The sequence below is a fragment of the Eretmochelys imbricata genome, chromosome 2 (assembly GCF_965152235.1).
Source record: "Eretmochelys imbricata isolate rEreImb1 chromosome 2, rEreImb1.hap1, whole genome shotgun sequence".
Classification (NCBI taxonomy): domain Eukaryota; kingdom Metazoa; phylum Chordata; order Testudines; family Cheloniidae; genus Eretmochelys; species Eretmochelys imbricata.
In genome coordinates, this window is record NC_135573.1 from 270,390,058 (window position 1) to 270,406,647 (window position 16,590).

At 60.5% G+C, this 16,590-nt stretch overlaps 1 protein-coding gene across 1 annotated transcript; it reads right to left on the reverse strand.

Moving 5' to 3' along the window:
• Positions 1–1,022: 1,022 nt before the first annotated feature.
• On the reverse strand, positions 1,023–15,003 carry GBX1 (gastrulation brain homeobox 1). Its single transcript, XM_077809548.1, has 2 exons — positions 14,544–15,003; positions 1,023–1,543 (listed from the first exon to the last, which is right to left on the reverse strand). The coding sequence occupies exons 1-2, from the start codon at positions 15,001–15,003 to the stop codon at positions 1,023–1,025; spliced, it is 981 nt and encodes a 326-aa protein (XP_077665674.1).
• Positions 15,004–16,590: the final 1,587 nt, after the last annotated feature.

Consider the following 16,590-nt stretch of genomic DNA (forward strand, 5'->3'; position numbering starts at 1 on the left):
CGGTCCCGGCTGCACTGCGACCTACCCCATCGTCGCCCACCCCGGCTGGCTCTGTGACATCTGCAATAATTGTCTATGTTCTTGACTAGATCATCAGGAAGATTTGAAATCTCATTAGACCAAGAACAGTCCCATCTGTGGGATCTCACCCAGAAAGCTCCTTGGGAAATGGTGGCCCATGCAGTTACCTTTGGAGGTCAGCCAGGTTTTAATCCATGTAATATGCACCGTGTTGATTTTGCACCGTGCTGCGTTGGTGTGGTGCATTTCCAGCACGTGTCACGTTGGCGGAGAGCTGCTTCCCCCTCTGCCACCTCCCATCCCCCGGCCACCTCTGCGGCATGGTATCCACGCAGAGCCTCTCCTTTCAGGGAAGCAGGGAAGAATCTTGTTTCCTTTCCATAGAAAATAATTTATTGAAATCACAGCTATACATGGATGGGGCACAGATGCAGCCAGTCACAGCGATACCTTACGGACAGAGAGAGAATACATAGGCCATCCACCCCTTCTGTGCAGCCCTGCCCTGCCGCAGGGAGGAGGGGCTGAAGGGGTGGGGGAAGAGAGGGCAGCATGCAGAGATAAGGGGCCTGGAGAACCCACAGACTGATCATTGCACACAGGAGCCCTGGGGCTTGGTACAAGCAGAGCCCAGCACCAGCTAGAGCTCCATCCCTCCCGGAGGCAGCCCTGCACTCCCCCAGACAGACAGACAGACAGACAATTCCATATGTACAGACTTTACACAGAATAAATAAGGGATATTTACAGAGAGGTTTGTGAGCAGCGGCTGGAGCACAAATGGTTAAAACTCCCCCTGCAGCGCCGCCCCCAGGGTCTGCACTGGAGCCTCTCCCTTTGCTGCAGCGTCTGGAATGGGAGCTTGGGTCAGCCCCGCTTGGCCATGCAAGGCGGGCCCCTCTGCTGGGCATGGCACGCGCCTGCTCGTTTGCAGCCAGGGCATTTGGCGTTTTCCTCCCACAGAGTTTCTGAGTGGAGCCCGGAGCGTGCGGGCGGGGGGCTCAGGGCCGGCTGCCCTGCTCTATCTGCTGGTGCTGGCTGCGCACGGCGAACCTGTTGACGTGCACGGGGATGGGCACCACGATCTTGGGGTTGCGGACGGGCTCACCGGAGCGGTTGTTGACGTTGCCGGCTTTGATGCGTTTCCACTTGGCGCGGCGGTTCTGGAACCAGATCTTGACCTGCACCTCACTGAGCTTGAGGGCATGGGCGATCTGCGAGCGCTCTGTCAGGCTCAGGTACTTCTTGCAGTGGAATTCCTTCTCCAGCTCCAGCAGCTGCTCACTGGTGAAGGCTGTGCGCCTCCGGCGGCTCTTCCCTGGGTTGGAGCCGGGAGGTGCCTGCTCCCCTCCAGAGCTGCTCTTGGGCCTGGGCTTGGGCCCCAGGCAGCTGGCGCTGCTCCCATCCAGGAAGCTCTCGTCCTCGCTGTCAGGCGCAGAGCTCTCCTCTTCCCTCTCACTGCACGGGGTCTCCGCTGATTTCACCTCCAGCTTCTCTTCGTCCGAGCTGTACGCCTTACCATCTGCAGCCAAGACAAACAGCGTTAGCCAGGGCACCTGCACGGAGAAAAGGAGACAGTCTGCTCTGGAGACACCTGCTGGGAAACCCTGAGGGAGACGTGTTGGGCCAACACCCCCCAGCTCAGAGCCTTGTCTGCACCGGCATCCCTGCGAGGAGCAACAGGGGTCCCAAGGGCAAGGGAGCGCCCAGCACTTTAGCCACCTGCTCTGAGCCAGCCCCGTGGAACAACAGCGAAGCCGTGTCTGCACTAGGGCTCACCCCCGTCACTCCCTCCTACCCCCACCCCACAGCACCAGTGCAAAGCATCAGAACCAGCATAGCCGGAGGAGCCTCCCCCATGCAGCCCATGCCAGGAGCGGGAGGTAAAGGTGAGGGAGAATTTCGGGTTTTGGTGCCCTCCCTCCCATGCACCTGGAAGTCACCAGGCTCCAGCCCAGACTCAGCAAATCCGAGGCTCACGGGATGAGCCTGTATGGAGTTGGAGGCTCTGCAGCATGCGTGTGCTTGTGGGGGCAGGGCACATGCTTTGGGAGAGTCTCATTTTCCCCTACAGTTACTGCAATGTCCATCTCCACCTGGCTCTGCTGCTAACGGTCCCAGCGGGGTGCAGCTCTCAGCCCCCTCCGGGGAATAAGTGTCTCTCATTTCCCATCCCCTGCAGCTGGGCCGAGGTTCTGAGCTGCCCTTGTTGAGACGAGGGCTCGCCATTCCAGCTAGCGTTAGCCACGCTCACAGAGCACCTCCTGGACGCTGTGTCACGGACACTTCAACAGTGCCCCAGAGCCAGCCTTCAGCAGGTTCTTCATTGGGCATGTTCGTTCTGAGCAGAGTCTGGCCAGCTCAGTGGTCCCCAGATTATGGGGAGCACTTCCCTGGGAATCTCAGGGGGTGGGATGGGGGGCGCGTGGCAGGGCCTGGGCCAGCCCCCAAGGGGGGTGGGAAGGGAGCACCAGCCAGCCCTGCTCTGCCCCCAGCTACACTCTGGCCCCGCCCCTGGCCCCAGCCACAGTGCCAACCTCAGCCTTGGCCCCCAGCTCCCAGCCCCCACTGCAGCTCCTAACCCCATCCTAGGCTCCAACTCTGGCCCTCCAACTACCCCGGGGGAGAGGAGGCACAAACAGATTCCATTATGGGTAAGGGGGGGAGGGGACAGAAAAAGTTTGGGGACCACTGGTCTAGCTTGAGTTTACCATGTTACAGGGAAGTAAGCGAAGCTTGTCATTTACTTCAGTTGCAGACTGAATTCTAGAAACGTAGGGCTGGAGGTCCTCACCTCCAGACCCTGTACTGACGCAGACCCAAGTAAACCATCCCTGACAGGGGTTTGTCCAATGTGACGGGGATTCCACATCCTCCCAGGGATGCCTGTTCCAGACCTGAACTCCCCTGAGAGTTAGGTCAGATACTAGGAAAACTGGCTAGGTTTCCCTGGCTGCACATTAAGCCCATTGCTTCTTGTCCTGCCCCCGGGGAACATGGAGAACAATTGATCCCCATGCTATTTAGGGCAGCCTGTAATAACCCATTTGAAGGCTATCAGCCCCCCTCAGTCTTCTTCTTTCAAGACTAAATGCCCAGTTTTTTTAACCTTTCCTCACAGGTCAGGTTTTCTGAACATTTGATCATTTTTGCTGCTCTCCTCTGAACTCTCTCCAATGTATCCACTTTCCTAGAGCGCAGCCCCCAGACCCAGACCCAGACCCAGGACTCCAGCTGAGGCCCCGTGAGTGCCAAGCAGTGTGGGACGAATACCTCCTGTGTCTCACACACGAGGCTCCCGATAGGCCACTGCAGAACCCAACCAGACTTTTTCACAGCTGCCTCTGATCCCTTACTCTCAAGTCTGTGCTCCACCATAAGCCGTCAGTTCTCTTCTGCATGTTCTGTTACCTAACCCTGGCAAAACAAAGCCTCTCGGGGCAGAGAAGTGGCTTTCTTTTAATGTGTGATCAGTGCAAACAAATCAGGAAATCTATTAAATTCCCATTCGCTAAAGTTTGGGAATTCCTTCCCGGAACAACAACAACACTGCAGAGTCTGAGTAGCCACTATTGCAGCTGCAGGGACCCTCTGCCCTTTGCACGGTCACTACCCATGCAGTGCCACCCACAGCTCCTTTGCTCTAGCCCAGGGGGTCTCAAACTTCATTGCACTGCAACCCCCTTCTGACAACAAAAATTACTGCATGACCCCAGGAGGGGGAACTGAAGAATGAGCCCACCTGAGCCCTGCGGCTCCAGGCCTGGGGCCTGTAACCTGAGCCCCACCACCCCGGGCTGAAGCTGAAGCCTGAGTCCAGGCAGTGGGGCTTCAGCTTTGGCCCCAGCCCATCTAACGCCAGCCCTGGCGGCCCCATTAAAATGGGGTTGCAACCCACAGTTTGAGAACCGCTGCCCTAGCTAGCGTTTGCAGGTTGTGCTGTGGTTATAGCTACATAAAGTCACCCAGTCAAGGAACAGAACCAAAAGCACATGACACATGTCTCTCCCCAGCACACGTGAACAGTCAATGGTGGAAATCTGAAATTTACTTTTGCCAAAAACTGGAACTGTCAAACTAGATGTTGGGTTTTTTCAGGATTTCTGCTGGTTCCGCACATGGACAGCGACAGGATGGGAAGCAACAGCACCAAGAAGCTGGCCCAGGCTTCCAGCAGAGTCATCCTGGCAGCATAGCCTACTCTCTGCAGCTCCGAACCACGCATGTCCATTCTAAACCCAACCTCTACTCCCAGTGCCTTCCTGGAAAACAATCCCCTTCTGTTCTGCCGGGGGAGCGGTGCCAGATTCACAAGGTTTTAAGTCATGGAGCTAAAGAAAAGCAGAGAGTTCATTGTAGATGGAGTTTCGCTTTCTCCTCATTGCTAGCTCAAAGGGATCTATGCCCAGGCAAGCTCCTGGGAACTCAAATTCTTCTGGAGGCTTTGCCAACCAACAGCATCTCCTGGCACAGCTGGCAGCATCTGTAAGCAGAGCAGGCCTGGGTTTAGCCCCGGGTCAAGGAACTAAGAAGCTCCACAGATGCAGGGGCCAGCAGCGCCGGTCCAGCATAGAGCCACCTGCGACAGATTGCACAAGGCCAACTGGCCGAGACAAACCCAGCAGAGACTGGAGCTTCCTGGAACAATCTATCTGTTCTCACTGCAGAATTAGCCCAGGCTGGGATGGGTGTTGCCCCAACCACCTCCTTTCCACACAGGAAACCCTCTCACTGGAGGGTGGTGACAGCTTTGCACCTGGGTTAGCCTATGGCCCCAGCAGGCCAGCTAACACCCCGTGCGGCTTTCACTTGGGCTGGTAAGGGAGGGAGGAGACAGGCTATATCACCTTAGTGCTGATAGTCCTCCGATGCTGCAAGAAAGTGGGGTTTTCCTCCTTATTGTGTTGTATGTGAGCCTTACTGTTTCGCATGAATACAGTGTGTGCCTCAGTTTCCCTGTGTATTGCACCAATGGCTAGGTAGTGGGGATAAAAGATGTGTGACTTTTGCAGAGACCCTCAGGGGCTGGTGAGACTGCTCCAGCTGCCTACATGTAAGCAATGGAAGGTGCCCTTCATAACCTGAGAGCCAGGAGCGGGATGTGACCAGGTGACACTTTGCCCGGGAAGCAAGACGAAGACCAGAGAAGGAGCAACGGGGATGCTGGAGGCCAGGCAGCTGGGTCCAGTTCAGTCTGCTGTGGGGGACTCTAGGAAGGAGTGTCTTGGGCATCTGGCCCAGAGTCCCCCCATGATGGCCTTGGCTGAAAGTCACTGATTTCTGTGCTAACAAGTTCTGTTCTATGCTGTGTACATGTTGATTAATAAACCTTCTGTTTTACACACTGGCTGAGAGTCACAGCTGACTGTGGAGTTGGGGTGCAGGGCCCACTGGCTTTCCCAGGAGCCCGCCTGGGCAGACTCACCATGGTGAGGACAGGGATGCTGAATGATCCAAGGTCAGACCCAGGAAGGGGAAGCCATGTAAGCTTCTTGCCCTGGTGAAGGAGTCCTGACTGGCTTCATACAGAGCAGTTCCAGAGCATCGGCCTGGTGACTGTGACAAATGCCTTCCCACAATTCCCCTATGCTCCCAGGACAAAGAAGTTCTCCCACAACTCACTAGGAAAGGAAAAGAGCCCTGGGATGTGTCCGGAGATGTCTGAGTGACACAGACCGGTCAGTGCAGCCCCAGCGAGGACAGGAATGCAGGGAAGGTTCTGCAGGGTGGGTGTTAATGTTACACTCCCAGTCCAAGGATGGTTTCAGATCAGAGGTTCTATTAGACTTAAATACGTATTATTAACAAGCCCACAGACACACACGGCCTGCTTAAGCCCCAAGCCAGCTCCGTCTCACTGGGACACAACCAGTCTTCTTGCTTCCCCTCTGTGTTCCCTCTTCAGCAGTGCTCCAACCCACAAAGAGACAGGGCACAACCCTGACGTTCCCTTTGAGTGCCACACTCAGCCCTTGTCCGCACCAGTCACTGCAGCTCTGCCTCCGTAGCGTGATGGCATCCACACTTGCTACAGCGATAGCCGGGGTTTTCCCTGTTGCTGTCCCTGCTCTATCCCAGCAGTACCTAGACTGACAGAATTCTGCCCTCCGTCTAGTGGTGTCTGCACCATGGCTTAGGATGGCTGAACTGTCTTGAGGGTGCGAATTTTTCACATCCCATGTGATGTAGCTAGGCTGACCTAAGTTTTAGGTGTAGACCAGGCCTCCCACCCGGGCGAGGCCAGTCCAGGTGCTCAGACCTGGGTGCCAGTCCCCCAAGTTAACTCCACATGGAAGATAGACCCCATAAAGCCCCCAGTCAGGAAGCAGAGATGTTGGAGGTCCGAGCGATGGGCCCCAGACAGCCCTGTCCAGGCACGAGTCTCCATTCTCCTTCTGCAGCCCTTGCTGATACCTGAGCTCCTCACCACCCCCCGCCCTTGGGGCAGCTGCCCACTAGTGCTAGTAGCCCACCCTGGAGGAGCTGAAAGCATCCCAGGTCCTAGCAGCTGTGCTGAACACGTCCCTTCTGAGAGGGTGTCTCCTGGCCGCTGCTGCGGGGAGCTGGGATATGGGCCAGGCCCATCCTCCCCTAAACAGGGCTGTCCTGCAGTCATCAGAGCTCCGAGTAGAGCAGGCCACATCAGAGAGTTTCCATGCCCCAGAAACATGGCCAGGCCCCGCTGCAGGAAACGCTCTGGGGGCCAAGCTGAGTCGGTAGAGCCAGGACAGCGATCCAGCTACACCCCATCACAGAGGTAGGAGCCACTTCACCCTCAGATCTGCACACATGGCAGTGCCATGCCTAACCTCAGTAACTGGGAGACCAACGGTACTAGCCTGTCCCTGCCTGCCGGGGGTCCGTCACAGCTCACCCTGTACTTTCAGGACAACACGAAGCTCATCTCTAGGCACCGTAGGGACACCCACCCACCCACCCACCCACGACTAGTCACACAGAATAGTTACCATGTGACTAACTGGTTGCTCAGGGAGGAGTCCCACCCCAACAGCTCCCTTCCCTGCCTGAGAACCCTGGCAAGAGTCAACAAAAGGGTGCCAAGGTCCCCTCGAGGCCCGTCAGCGGCACCTTTGACCCCTGAGGCAAGTCTGTGCTTTGCTGCCCTCTGACCATCCTTCGCTTCTGCGACCCAGACATCCGCACCCCTCAGCGTCTCACAAGCCAGGTGTAGTAAGAGAGCTTCCAACCATCTCTGAGCCAGGTACTACATGCTACCAGTGCCCAGAGCCATGCCTGCCTCTCCCTGAGCTACAGATGCTTCCCCCCGGCAGCCAGCAGCACCCATGGGCCTGTCAGCGAAGGAGACACAGGTTACTGCGACACCAAGGCTGGGCAGCCCCTACCTCACCCTCTACAATCCACGGCCTTCAAGAAGCCACAAGCTGTGAACAGGTCAGACCTGGTCTTATTCCCCTCCCTGCTGGGGGGTGGGACTGAGGACTCCTCCCTCAGCCACATCTCCTCTGTCCCATCCATTCTGGACATCAGGCCCACGGATCCCAAAGTCTCAGTCTAACTCAAGCCAGACAACCTGCCACACAGGGGCCCAGCAACCACCACAGTCACTATGGAAAGCTGAACCAGCGCACACGTGCTTTGGGGACCCAGCCTGGCTGGGGGGTGCAGGGGTGGGGAAGAGAGAAAGAATGGGACGCAGCTGTTTGTGGAACCATAGCCCAGTTGTCCCTCTCCAGTCCTGAGGGCTATCAGGACATAAGGGGTTCTCTCAGGTTTGTTCCTTTCCACCCTCACCTCTGCCCCTTGGGTGCAGGGCTGGAACTTCACCTCCATTGAATCTGCTTATGACAAATATTTAACATTTCCCCAGCCAGAGGAAACCTACAGACTGGACCAGCCAAAGGATCCTCATGGTCAAATTGCAGCTACCGTTAGCACCACCATTCACCCACGACATGCAGCGCAGCGGAGCATCTCCAGGGGCTGCTACCAAGTGCTGGCGAGGGGCCTGGCACAGTGGGACATGCGGGTACCAGTGACACAGGGGGGAGAGAGGAGGGCAGGAAAGAGCTCCACTTCTGGGAGAAGGGCTCCAGCCAAAGGCTCCCACAGCAGCTGGTGCTGGTTCTGATAACAGGGGCTCCAGCTACCAGTACAGAGGCATAAACGGAACAATGCTGGTGCGGTCATAGAGCCCAGGCTAGAAGGGAGAATGGCAACCGGATCAACGCCCAGGTAATGCTTCGGGCCGCTGTTCTGTGGAGCGGCTGGTCCTGGGCACCCACTGTCCCAACAGCGTGACGGAACACACAGGCGCCGCCCCCCGTGACCACAATCAAATGAGGTTCCACGCCTGGAGGAGGGGAGGCCCCATGAAGGGACACTGACAGGGGACTGCAATAGAACAAAGGGGCATAGATGCTACTGAGAAACCCAGGACAATAAGAGACGCTCTGAAGGCAGAGGAGCTGTGGAACAAAAGGGAGCGGGAAGCCAAGAGGAAGCCAATAGGGCTAAATAGCAGGGGGGCCAGGCTATTTGGGCCACACCGAAATCCTTGAAACCTGCCCCAGTGAACCAAACAGGCACATAGGTTACAGCTGGTGAGAGGGGAGCTAGAAGGGCCAAAGTGGGGCTTCACAGCAAAAAGTGGAGGATGGGCCAGTGGTTAAGGCCCTTGCCTAGAATATAGGAGGCCAGTGTTCAATTCCCTGCTTGGCCAAAGGCTTATTTTGGGACCTTGAGCAAGTCACTGTGCCTCACTCCCCCATCTGTGCTGCAGGGAGACCCGCCCTGCCACACCCAGGAGGTGCTCAGGTGATGGGGCCAGAGAAGTATCACAGATGCACATGTAACAGGTGCAAAAACAAACTAGAGATTCCTTATGTCCATCAGAAGCAAGAAGCCTGTGAAGAACTGGGGGGAGGGGGGTCCACTGGATAACCGGGGATTAAAGGGAGCAATTAAGGAAGCCAAAAACATTGCTGAGAAGCAAAGTGATTTCTTTGCGTCGGTCTCCATGCGGAGATTCCCATCCAGGTCCTGTCTTTTCTCACTATAAAGTCGAGATCCTCAAGGAGATCAAGGTAGCAGCGGAAGAAGTGCTGAAGCAAACTGATCATTTACAAAAGCCACAAGTCCCCAGGCCCAGATGCTCCCTCGCCGAGTTCTGAAGGCATTTGAATAGGAAGTGTGGAGCTGCTAGCAAAATATACAACCTCTTATTAAAAGCCAGCTACAGTCACCAGCTACTGAAGGGTAGCAAATGCATTTTAAAAGAGGATCTTACAGATCAGTCAGCCTCACATCTGTACCTGGGAAACTGGATGAAGTTATAATTTAAAATAGTCTATTACAACACCTGGTAGATCACACTAGGAGAGGGTCTAACCCGCACATTGTCTGCAAAGGAAAATCACGTTTAGAATTGTAGGACTGGAAGTCCTCGCCAGTCCAGTCCCCTGCCCTCACGGCAGGACTACGCATTATCCAGACCATCCCTGACAGATGATTGTCCAACCTGCTCTTAAAAATCTCCAATGATGGAGATTCCACCACCTGCCTGGGCAATTTATTCCAGTGCCGAACCACCCTGACAGGTCGGAGGTTTTTCCTAACGTCCCACCTAAACCGCCCTGGCTGCAGATTAAGCCCATTGCTCCTTGTTCTCCTTAACCTCTGCGGGTAGGACAATTCACCTTCCTCCTCCTTTTAACAACCTTTTATGTACTTGAAAACTGTTATATCCCTTCTCAGGCTTCTCCAGACCAAACAAATGCAATTTTTTGAATCTTCCCTCATGGGTCATGTTTTCTAGACCTTTAATTTGGCTGATCTTAGAATTATCTGAACATGTCAATAAACTAAATGGGTAAAGGGGACTGTCTGACAATTTATTTAGATTTTCAAAAAGACTGTCAGAGACCAAGGTGTAAAAGGGAAGGTGCTGGAACTGGTAAAAAAAGAGCAACAAGTCACCAGAACAAAATATGTATGTACCCAAGAGACCTGAAGTAGCTGAGCTGCTAACAAAGGCAGCTAACCACAGCAGAGGATTGAAGAGGAGCCAACTTTATACCTATCTTTGAAAAAGGTGCAAGTCAGGATTCTGGGAATTACAGACCCCTGAGCCTTACTTCACTTTCATCCAATGTATTTAACAAAGAATGATAAACAGAGGAGCTTGAGATACCAGGGACAAAGTGTGGGGGGGTGGGGGTGGGAGAGGAGGGAGGGGTCTTAATGTTTTCCATGAGTCCTGGGTGTGCTTCAGTTCCCCTGTCTATTACCCAAATGCCTCAAAGTGGACAAGAGTGTGATGTTCGCAGAGACCCTTGTGGGCAGGCGTCACTGCCTCCAGCTGCCTGCCTACAGACGAGGAGTGGACACTCTCTAACCTGGCAACTGATGGCCAAGGCCCCTCAACCAGCGGCCGCAAGCTGGAGCAAGGAGAGGTGGAGTTCGGGTGACCCGTTTCCTAGAAAAGAGAACCTGGGACGGAGTAGAAGCAGCTGGGTGTGTCAGAGGTTGGGCTGCTGGAAACGAGTCCGTCTCTTGGCTTGGGGCTCTGTAGGGAGGGAAGAGCTCTGGACCCCCCCCCCCCAAGATGGGCTTTGCTAAATGTTCCCGATTTCTGTACGAACACGAGCTGTTCTACGCGGTGCTCCAGTTGTCTATTAAACCTTCTGTTTTACATGCTGGCTGAGAGTCACTCCTAACTGCGGAGTTGGGGTGCAGGGCACTTTGGAGGGGTAGTGCAAGGCTTCCCCCGGTTTCCCATCCAGGTGGGCTCATGGTGTGAGCAGGGGGCTGAATGCTCCGAGGTGAGACCCAGGAGGAGGGGGCTTGCCCTGGTGAGAGCGCGCCCCGGGGCGGTCCCACAGCCAGAGGCCCCCTCTGGCTTCATTCCCAGGGTTCCAGAGCGCCCAGCCCCTGCACCGGGGACACAAGGCTGCCCGACTTCTGCAGAGGAAATGTATTAGAAAATGTCTCGGGTATCAGAATCCTTTGTGCATGAAAAACTATTGCTAAAGGAGAACAGGTTGCCAGTTTGTTCGGATTTCTCAAGACTGTTGATGCTCTGGAGGGAGCTAAGTAAAGGCAGGATGAGAGCGCGGGTTCAGTCATAGATCAGAAACCAGAGAAGGGCAGCACCAAGAGGCGGGTTAAAAGATCAGCTGGACTGGGACTGGGTCCAGGGCTTAATCTCTCCTGGTCTGCAGAGGAGGGTGAGCAGGAGGGGGAAGCCCGCACACGACATACAATTATTCAGGTTGCGAGGAGGCCAGAGAAGACGGAAGAACCAGGCCCAGCCTGGGGACGGCCAGGGATGGCATTTCGCAGCGATCAGGGTAGGAAATGCCCGTTGAAGGAATCATGCTAACCACGCGTACACGTCGTGGGGTCCAACTCAGCTGCTGGGGAAGGGCCTGGAACCTCCTCGGAGAGGCGCCAGGAGCCTGAGCCCAGCGGTAATACAAGCGAATGTGACATTAGGGGGCCAAGGCCAGGTGCCCAGCGCCCGTCACTGGGTCTCAGAGGAGACCCCAGAATTCAGGACAGGCGATGCAAACGCCCGGAGGCAGGGAACACAAGTCTGCGAAGAGCTAGAGAGACCGGGCCTGTTCAGAGGGGACATCAGAGGGACTCAAACAACAAGTTAGGCAGCCCCCCCCCGCGCACCCCAAGTTACTCCAGCCAGGCCTCCCGCAGGCTGGGGAGGAAGCCAGAGGCGGCGGCTGGGGCCCAGGGAAGCAGCTGGCTAGGAGAAGTAGCCGCAGACGATCACCTGTTTCCTGACAAGGGGAAAACTGATGAGGGGGACCCAGACTCCCCCGGGCTTCCGGGGGCTCGGCTGCTGAGATCTGGAAACGCCCCGCCCCCCGAAGGTCCCTCCCTGGGCGGGCTGGGGGCTCCCCGGAGCGGTGATTGCAGCCCCGACCACTGGGGAGCTGCTTTTCGGACATAGGGGCTGGCCGGGCGCGCTCTGCGGTGCCGGGGTTTGCCAGCCCCCCAGGTTGCAGTTGCTTGGCTGCCCGAGCGGCGCAGGAGGCCTGTGGGTCCCCGTCTCTCTGATGGGGGCAGGGGGGACTTGGACCCTCCGGCAACTGCTGTGGGAATAAAGCCGCCAGCTGCTCCCGTCCCTGCGGGGCGCCGGGCACCGCCAGACCGGGTCGCAGCTCGATCCCCGCTGCCGCCGGGGAGCAGCACCCACAGCTGGGCGCCAGCACCTCGGAGAGCGCCGCGCCCTGGCGCTGGGAGTGGGCCGAGGGGAGCCTGGACCCGACTCCGGGTACCCTCTGCAGGACGCACGGCGGGGCCCGGCTCCGGACCATTCAGCTGAGCTGCGGCCAGCGGCTGCGGGGGCGGGGGGGGGGGGGGACTCCCAGACGTCCCACCTGCAACCACCGACACCCCTAGCGCTACCCGCTGGGCACCTCCCTCCCGTTCCGACACCCACCCCCGCAAACCCCGGATACCCCTGCGCGCGCAGACCCACCCCCAGCCAGAAATCCTCCCATGACGCCACACCTTGCCCCCCCCACTCGAGAGACCCCAGCACAGCCACCTGCGCACCCCCCAACTCTATCCCCGCCGGACACCCCCCCCCAAGCGCACACACACACCCCAGCCAGAAATCCTCCCATGCCTCCACACCTTGCCCCCCCCACCTACCCAACACCCCCCGCCGGCACAGCCACCTGCCCCCCCCCGACTCTGTCCCCGCCGGGCACCCCCTGCCCTCCCAAGCCCCCGCCCCGCGCACCCCCCCGCGCGCAGACCCACCCCGGGCCGGAAATCTCTCCATTCCGCCACACCTTGGCGCACAAGCCCACCCGACCCCTGCTTCCGGACACCCCCGGCACGGGCACCCCTGCGCCCCCCGAACCCTATCTCCCCTGGACACCCCCAACCCGCCCCGACAGCTCTTGGCGCAGCGACCCACCTGCGCACACCCAACACCCCCCTCCAACCCGCCACCCTGGGAGCACCCACTCACCGGACACCCCATCCCCGCCGGACACTCCCTCCGTGGCGCGCACAGCCCCCCATCACCGAAGTGTAATTAAACACCCCCGAAGCCCGGCACTGGGCTGCCCGCACACACACGCGGGATCTTGGGTCCCGTCCCGCCGGGGGCTGCTGGGGCAGGTGTCTCACACGCCTAGGCAGCCGGGAGCGGAGGGGCAGCTACAGCCGGGTCTGTCCCGAGCCGAGCCCAGCCTGGGACCCGCGAGGGGAGCGGCGCTCACCACCCCTTCTCCCTCGGGCTTCCCACTCACCGGCCACTTCTATTCCCAGGGCAGCCCGTGGGGAGCTCAGGCCGGGGTGGGAGCCTGCTCCAGAGGGAGACCCCTCCCCTGCCCGCCAGCCCGGGGCAGAGGGGGGCTGGGGGCCGAAGAACCGAGACACCCGGAGCCTGCGCCGCCTCTGGAGCAATCCCCGCGGGGGGCGGCCCGCAACCCTTCTCCCCCCCCGCCCCAGCACACAGCTGTGGTTATCTGAGGGCTCCCGCCCCTGGCACAGCAGAGGGGGCCTCCACCGGAAACCCCTTTCCCGCCCCATCGGCCACTCCCCCCGCCCCCCACGTCTACCTGCCCCTGCAGCCACCTGACCCCCCCGCCCCAACTCTACGCCCCCCAAGGGCGGCTCCACCAGCCTCCAGGGTCCTGCCCCCCGCAGTCCCACCGCGCCCCCCGGATTATTCCATGCCTACAGACCCCTTCCCCACACACCCCGGTCTGCCCGGCCCCCTGCACCTCAGCCTCGGCTCCCCCTGCAACTCCCCTCACCTCCAGCACCGGCTGCCCCTGCCCCCCTGCAGCCCACCAACCTCGGCTCCACCTGCCCCTCCCGCTGCAGCCTCCTTTACCCCAACCCATTTCCCCTCTCCCCCTGCAGTCCCCCTTAGCCCCCTAATTCCGGCTTCACCTGCCCCTCCTTATTAGTCCACCCCACAGCCCTCTTCTCCCAGGAAACTCCACACTCGCCCATCGCTCCCTCTGGACCTCCGATCCCTACTGCAGCCCCCTACCCTCCTCCAACGCCGGCACAACCTGTCCCGAAGGTCCCTTCCCCTCCTTCAGCCCTGGTCCCAGCGCCTCCCAGGACGCTCCCCCCCAACTCCGGCTCCGGCTCTGTTTGTTCCCGGGGTGTCTCCTCCGCAGAGCCCCTCCCTCGTGCCTCCTTTCCCAGGTCTTTCCCCTGTAGCCCCCTTGTTCCCTCCACCCCCAGCTCTCCCGCTCCGTCTGCACCCGATCGCTCCCCACCCCAGCAGCCCCCTGCCCCCTGCCCCCTCCCCCAGTAGCCGGAGCCGATAAAGGGTACGGATCCCCTTGGCGCCCAGGCTGCTCGGGCGGGATCGCTACCCTCAGAGGGCAGGGACCGCGCCGCGCTTTGCGCACGGAACAGGGCTGGCTGCTCGCTCTGCTCCAGGAGGACGCTCCGGTCCCGGCTGCGGCACCCGTGAGAGGGGTCAGCGTCCGCCCCGCAGAAAGTTCCGCTGGCCTAGACTGGGCTTGCGGCTGCAGCCCGGCTCTTACCTGCCAGGCTGGGGAAGGGGTCCGGGAAGTGTAGCGGCTGCTCGGGAGGCCCCTTGTCCCTGGCCGGGGGCAGCTCCTCCGCCTCCAGGCTCTCGGCGCTCCGCCTGCAGCCCGGCTCCGGGTTGGTGCGCGCCGCCGGCAGCTCCTGCGCCGGGTAGAACCCGTCGGGGGGCTCGCTGAAGTTGGGCAGCGCCGTAGTGAGCGCCACCATGGAGGGCACCCCCTGCCCCAGGCTGGCGCAGAAGGTGTTGGTGAGGCGGCCGGCGAAGGAGGCCAGCGGGGCGAGCGGGGGGAGGCCGGACTGCAGGGGCGCGGGCGACAGCGCCTGGGGCAGCACCAGCGGCCGGTAGGGCATGAACATGGGGTAGCCGGTGTAGAGCAGGTGGCCGGAGCGCGGCGGCGGGGTCCCGATCAGCGAGTCGATGGAGAAGGCGGCCCCTTGGCCGCTGGGTCTCTGCATGGCGAGCGGGCGCGGAGCGCCTCCCGGGCCGGCTGCGCCCCCACCTCCCCACGGGTTCCAGCCGCCGCCAACTTGCTGGGCCGCCCGGCTGCTCCCGGGCCCGCGGTGCCCCGGCTCTGCGCTGCGCCGGGCTCCCCCTCTGCGCTGCGCGGGGCGCGCGGTGCCCCGGCTCTGCGCCGCGCAGGGCCCCGACTCTGCGCCGCGCGGGGCTCCCCCTCTACGCTGCGCGCGATGCCTGGGTCCTCGGGTCCCTTTCTCGCGATCCCCCGGTCCCGCGGGCTTCGGGCTCGCCGCCCCCAGGCTCCTGCGCCGCAGCCCGTGCCCCGGAGCCCCGGCAGCGCTGCCTGCCCGCTGCCTTCGAGGGCTGGAGTGGCGGCGCGCTCCGAGGCTCCCCGCAGCCCGGCTCAGCGCAGGGGGGCGGGGGAGGGGTGTCGCCCTCCGGACTCATCCATCTTCCTCACGCCACGCCTGAGTTCCCCCTTAGCCCGCTCGGGGGGCAGGGCCCGGCCCCCGGCGCGCCCGGCCTGGGAAGGCGCCGCCCCCCTCCCGCCTAATCAGCTGTGATTAACGCTGATTGATGATCGGTAATTACTGAGGCCGGAGCACAAGGGAGCCGCACAAGGGCGCTTTTGTCGGCTGGGGCGGGCGGGACGGGGGCGGCGCGGCCAGACAGATGCTTTCGCCCGGCCACTTGTCAAGCCTTTCTGCGGCGCTTTGGCTGGGACTGAATGGGCGGAGGGGGTAATGGATGGGAGCGGGGATAATGGGGGGGCCGGGGAGACCGAGGGGGTGATGGGGGAATGGTTGCGGGGTAACGGGCTGGGCGGCGGGATAATGGGGAGAGCGGGGGGCCGAGGGGGGCAACGGGCCAGGGGGATAATGAGGGGAGCGGGCCGGGGGGGCGGGATAATGGGAGCAGGGCGAAGGAACGGGCCTGGGCGCAGCTCCCTGAATCCCGCACGCAGGAACCGGCCGCCCCCCAGCTGCTGCCCGCGGGACCCGGCGAAGTCCCGGGACCGAACCGGGCCGGGCCGGCGGCTGCACGTCGGAGCTAGAGCCCCCCGCGCTAATGGTGCTGATTGGCGCTGATTGCCCCCTTGAGCTGGCCGCGGAGTCTCCTGAACCGGCCCCTGATTGCGGGAGGCGGCGGACCCCGCCGCGGCTGATTAATCCGGAGGGTCGGGCATGCTAATTACTCGGCAACTGCCAGCCCCAGTCCCAGCCCCTCCGTGCCGGGGGAAGCCAGAAACCCCGCCCCGGGTGCCCGGCCTGGTCCAGTTATCCCCTCACACCCAGGACAGTCCCAGGCTCTCCTGGTCCCCTCTGTTCTCCCCACCAAGGCCCCAGGAGGGGACTGGCCCCCTGGACACCAGGCAGGAGCTCAGCTTGCCCCAGTGAGGGGTCCCTCCACCCGGGGCGTGGGCGCTGGGGCCTTTCCCAGCGGTGCCTGCTGCCAGAGGGGCTGTGGCTTTCACAGAACAGGAGGGGAGAAGAGGCTGGCTCAGCCCTACAGGCAGGGCACCAGCAAGGGGCCCCCAGCCCCATTGCCCTCTGGATCAGTAAAGGCAGGGGTGGGTCCTGCTGGTT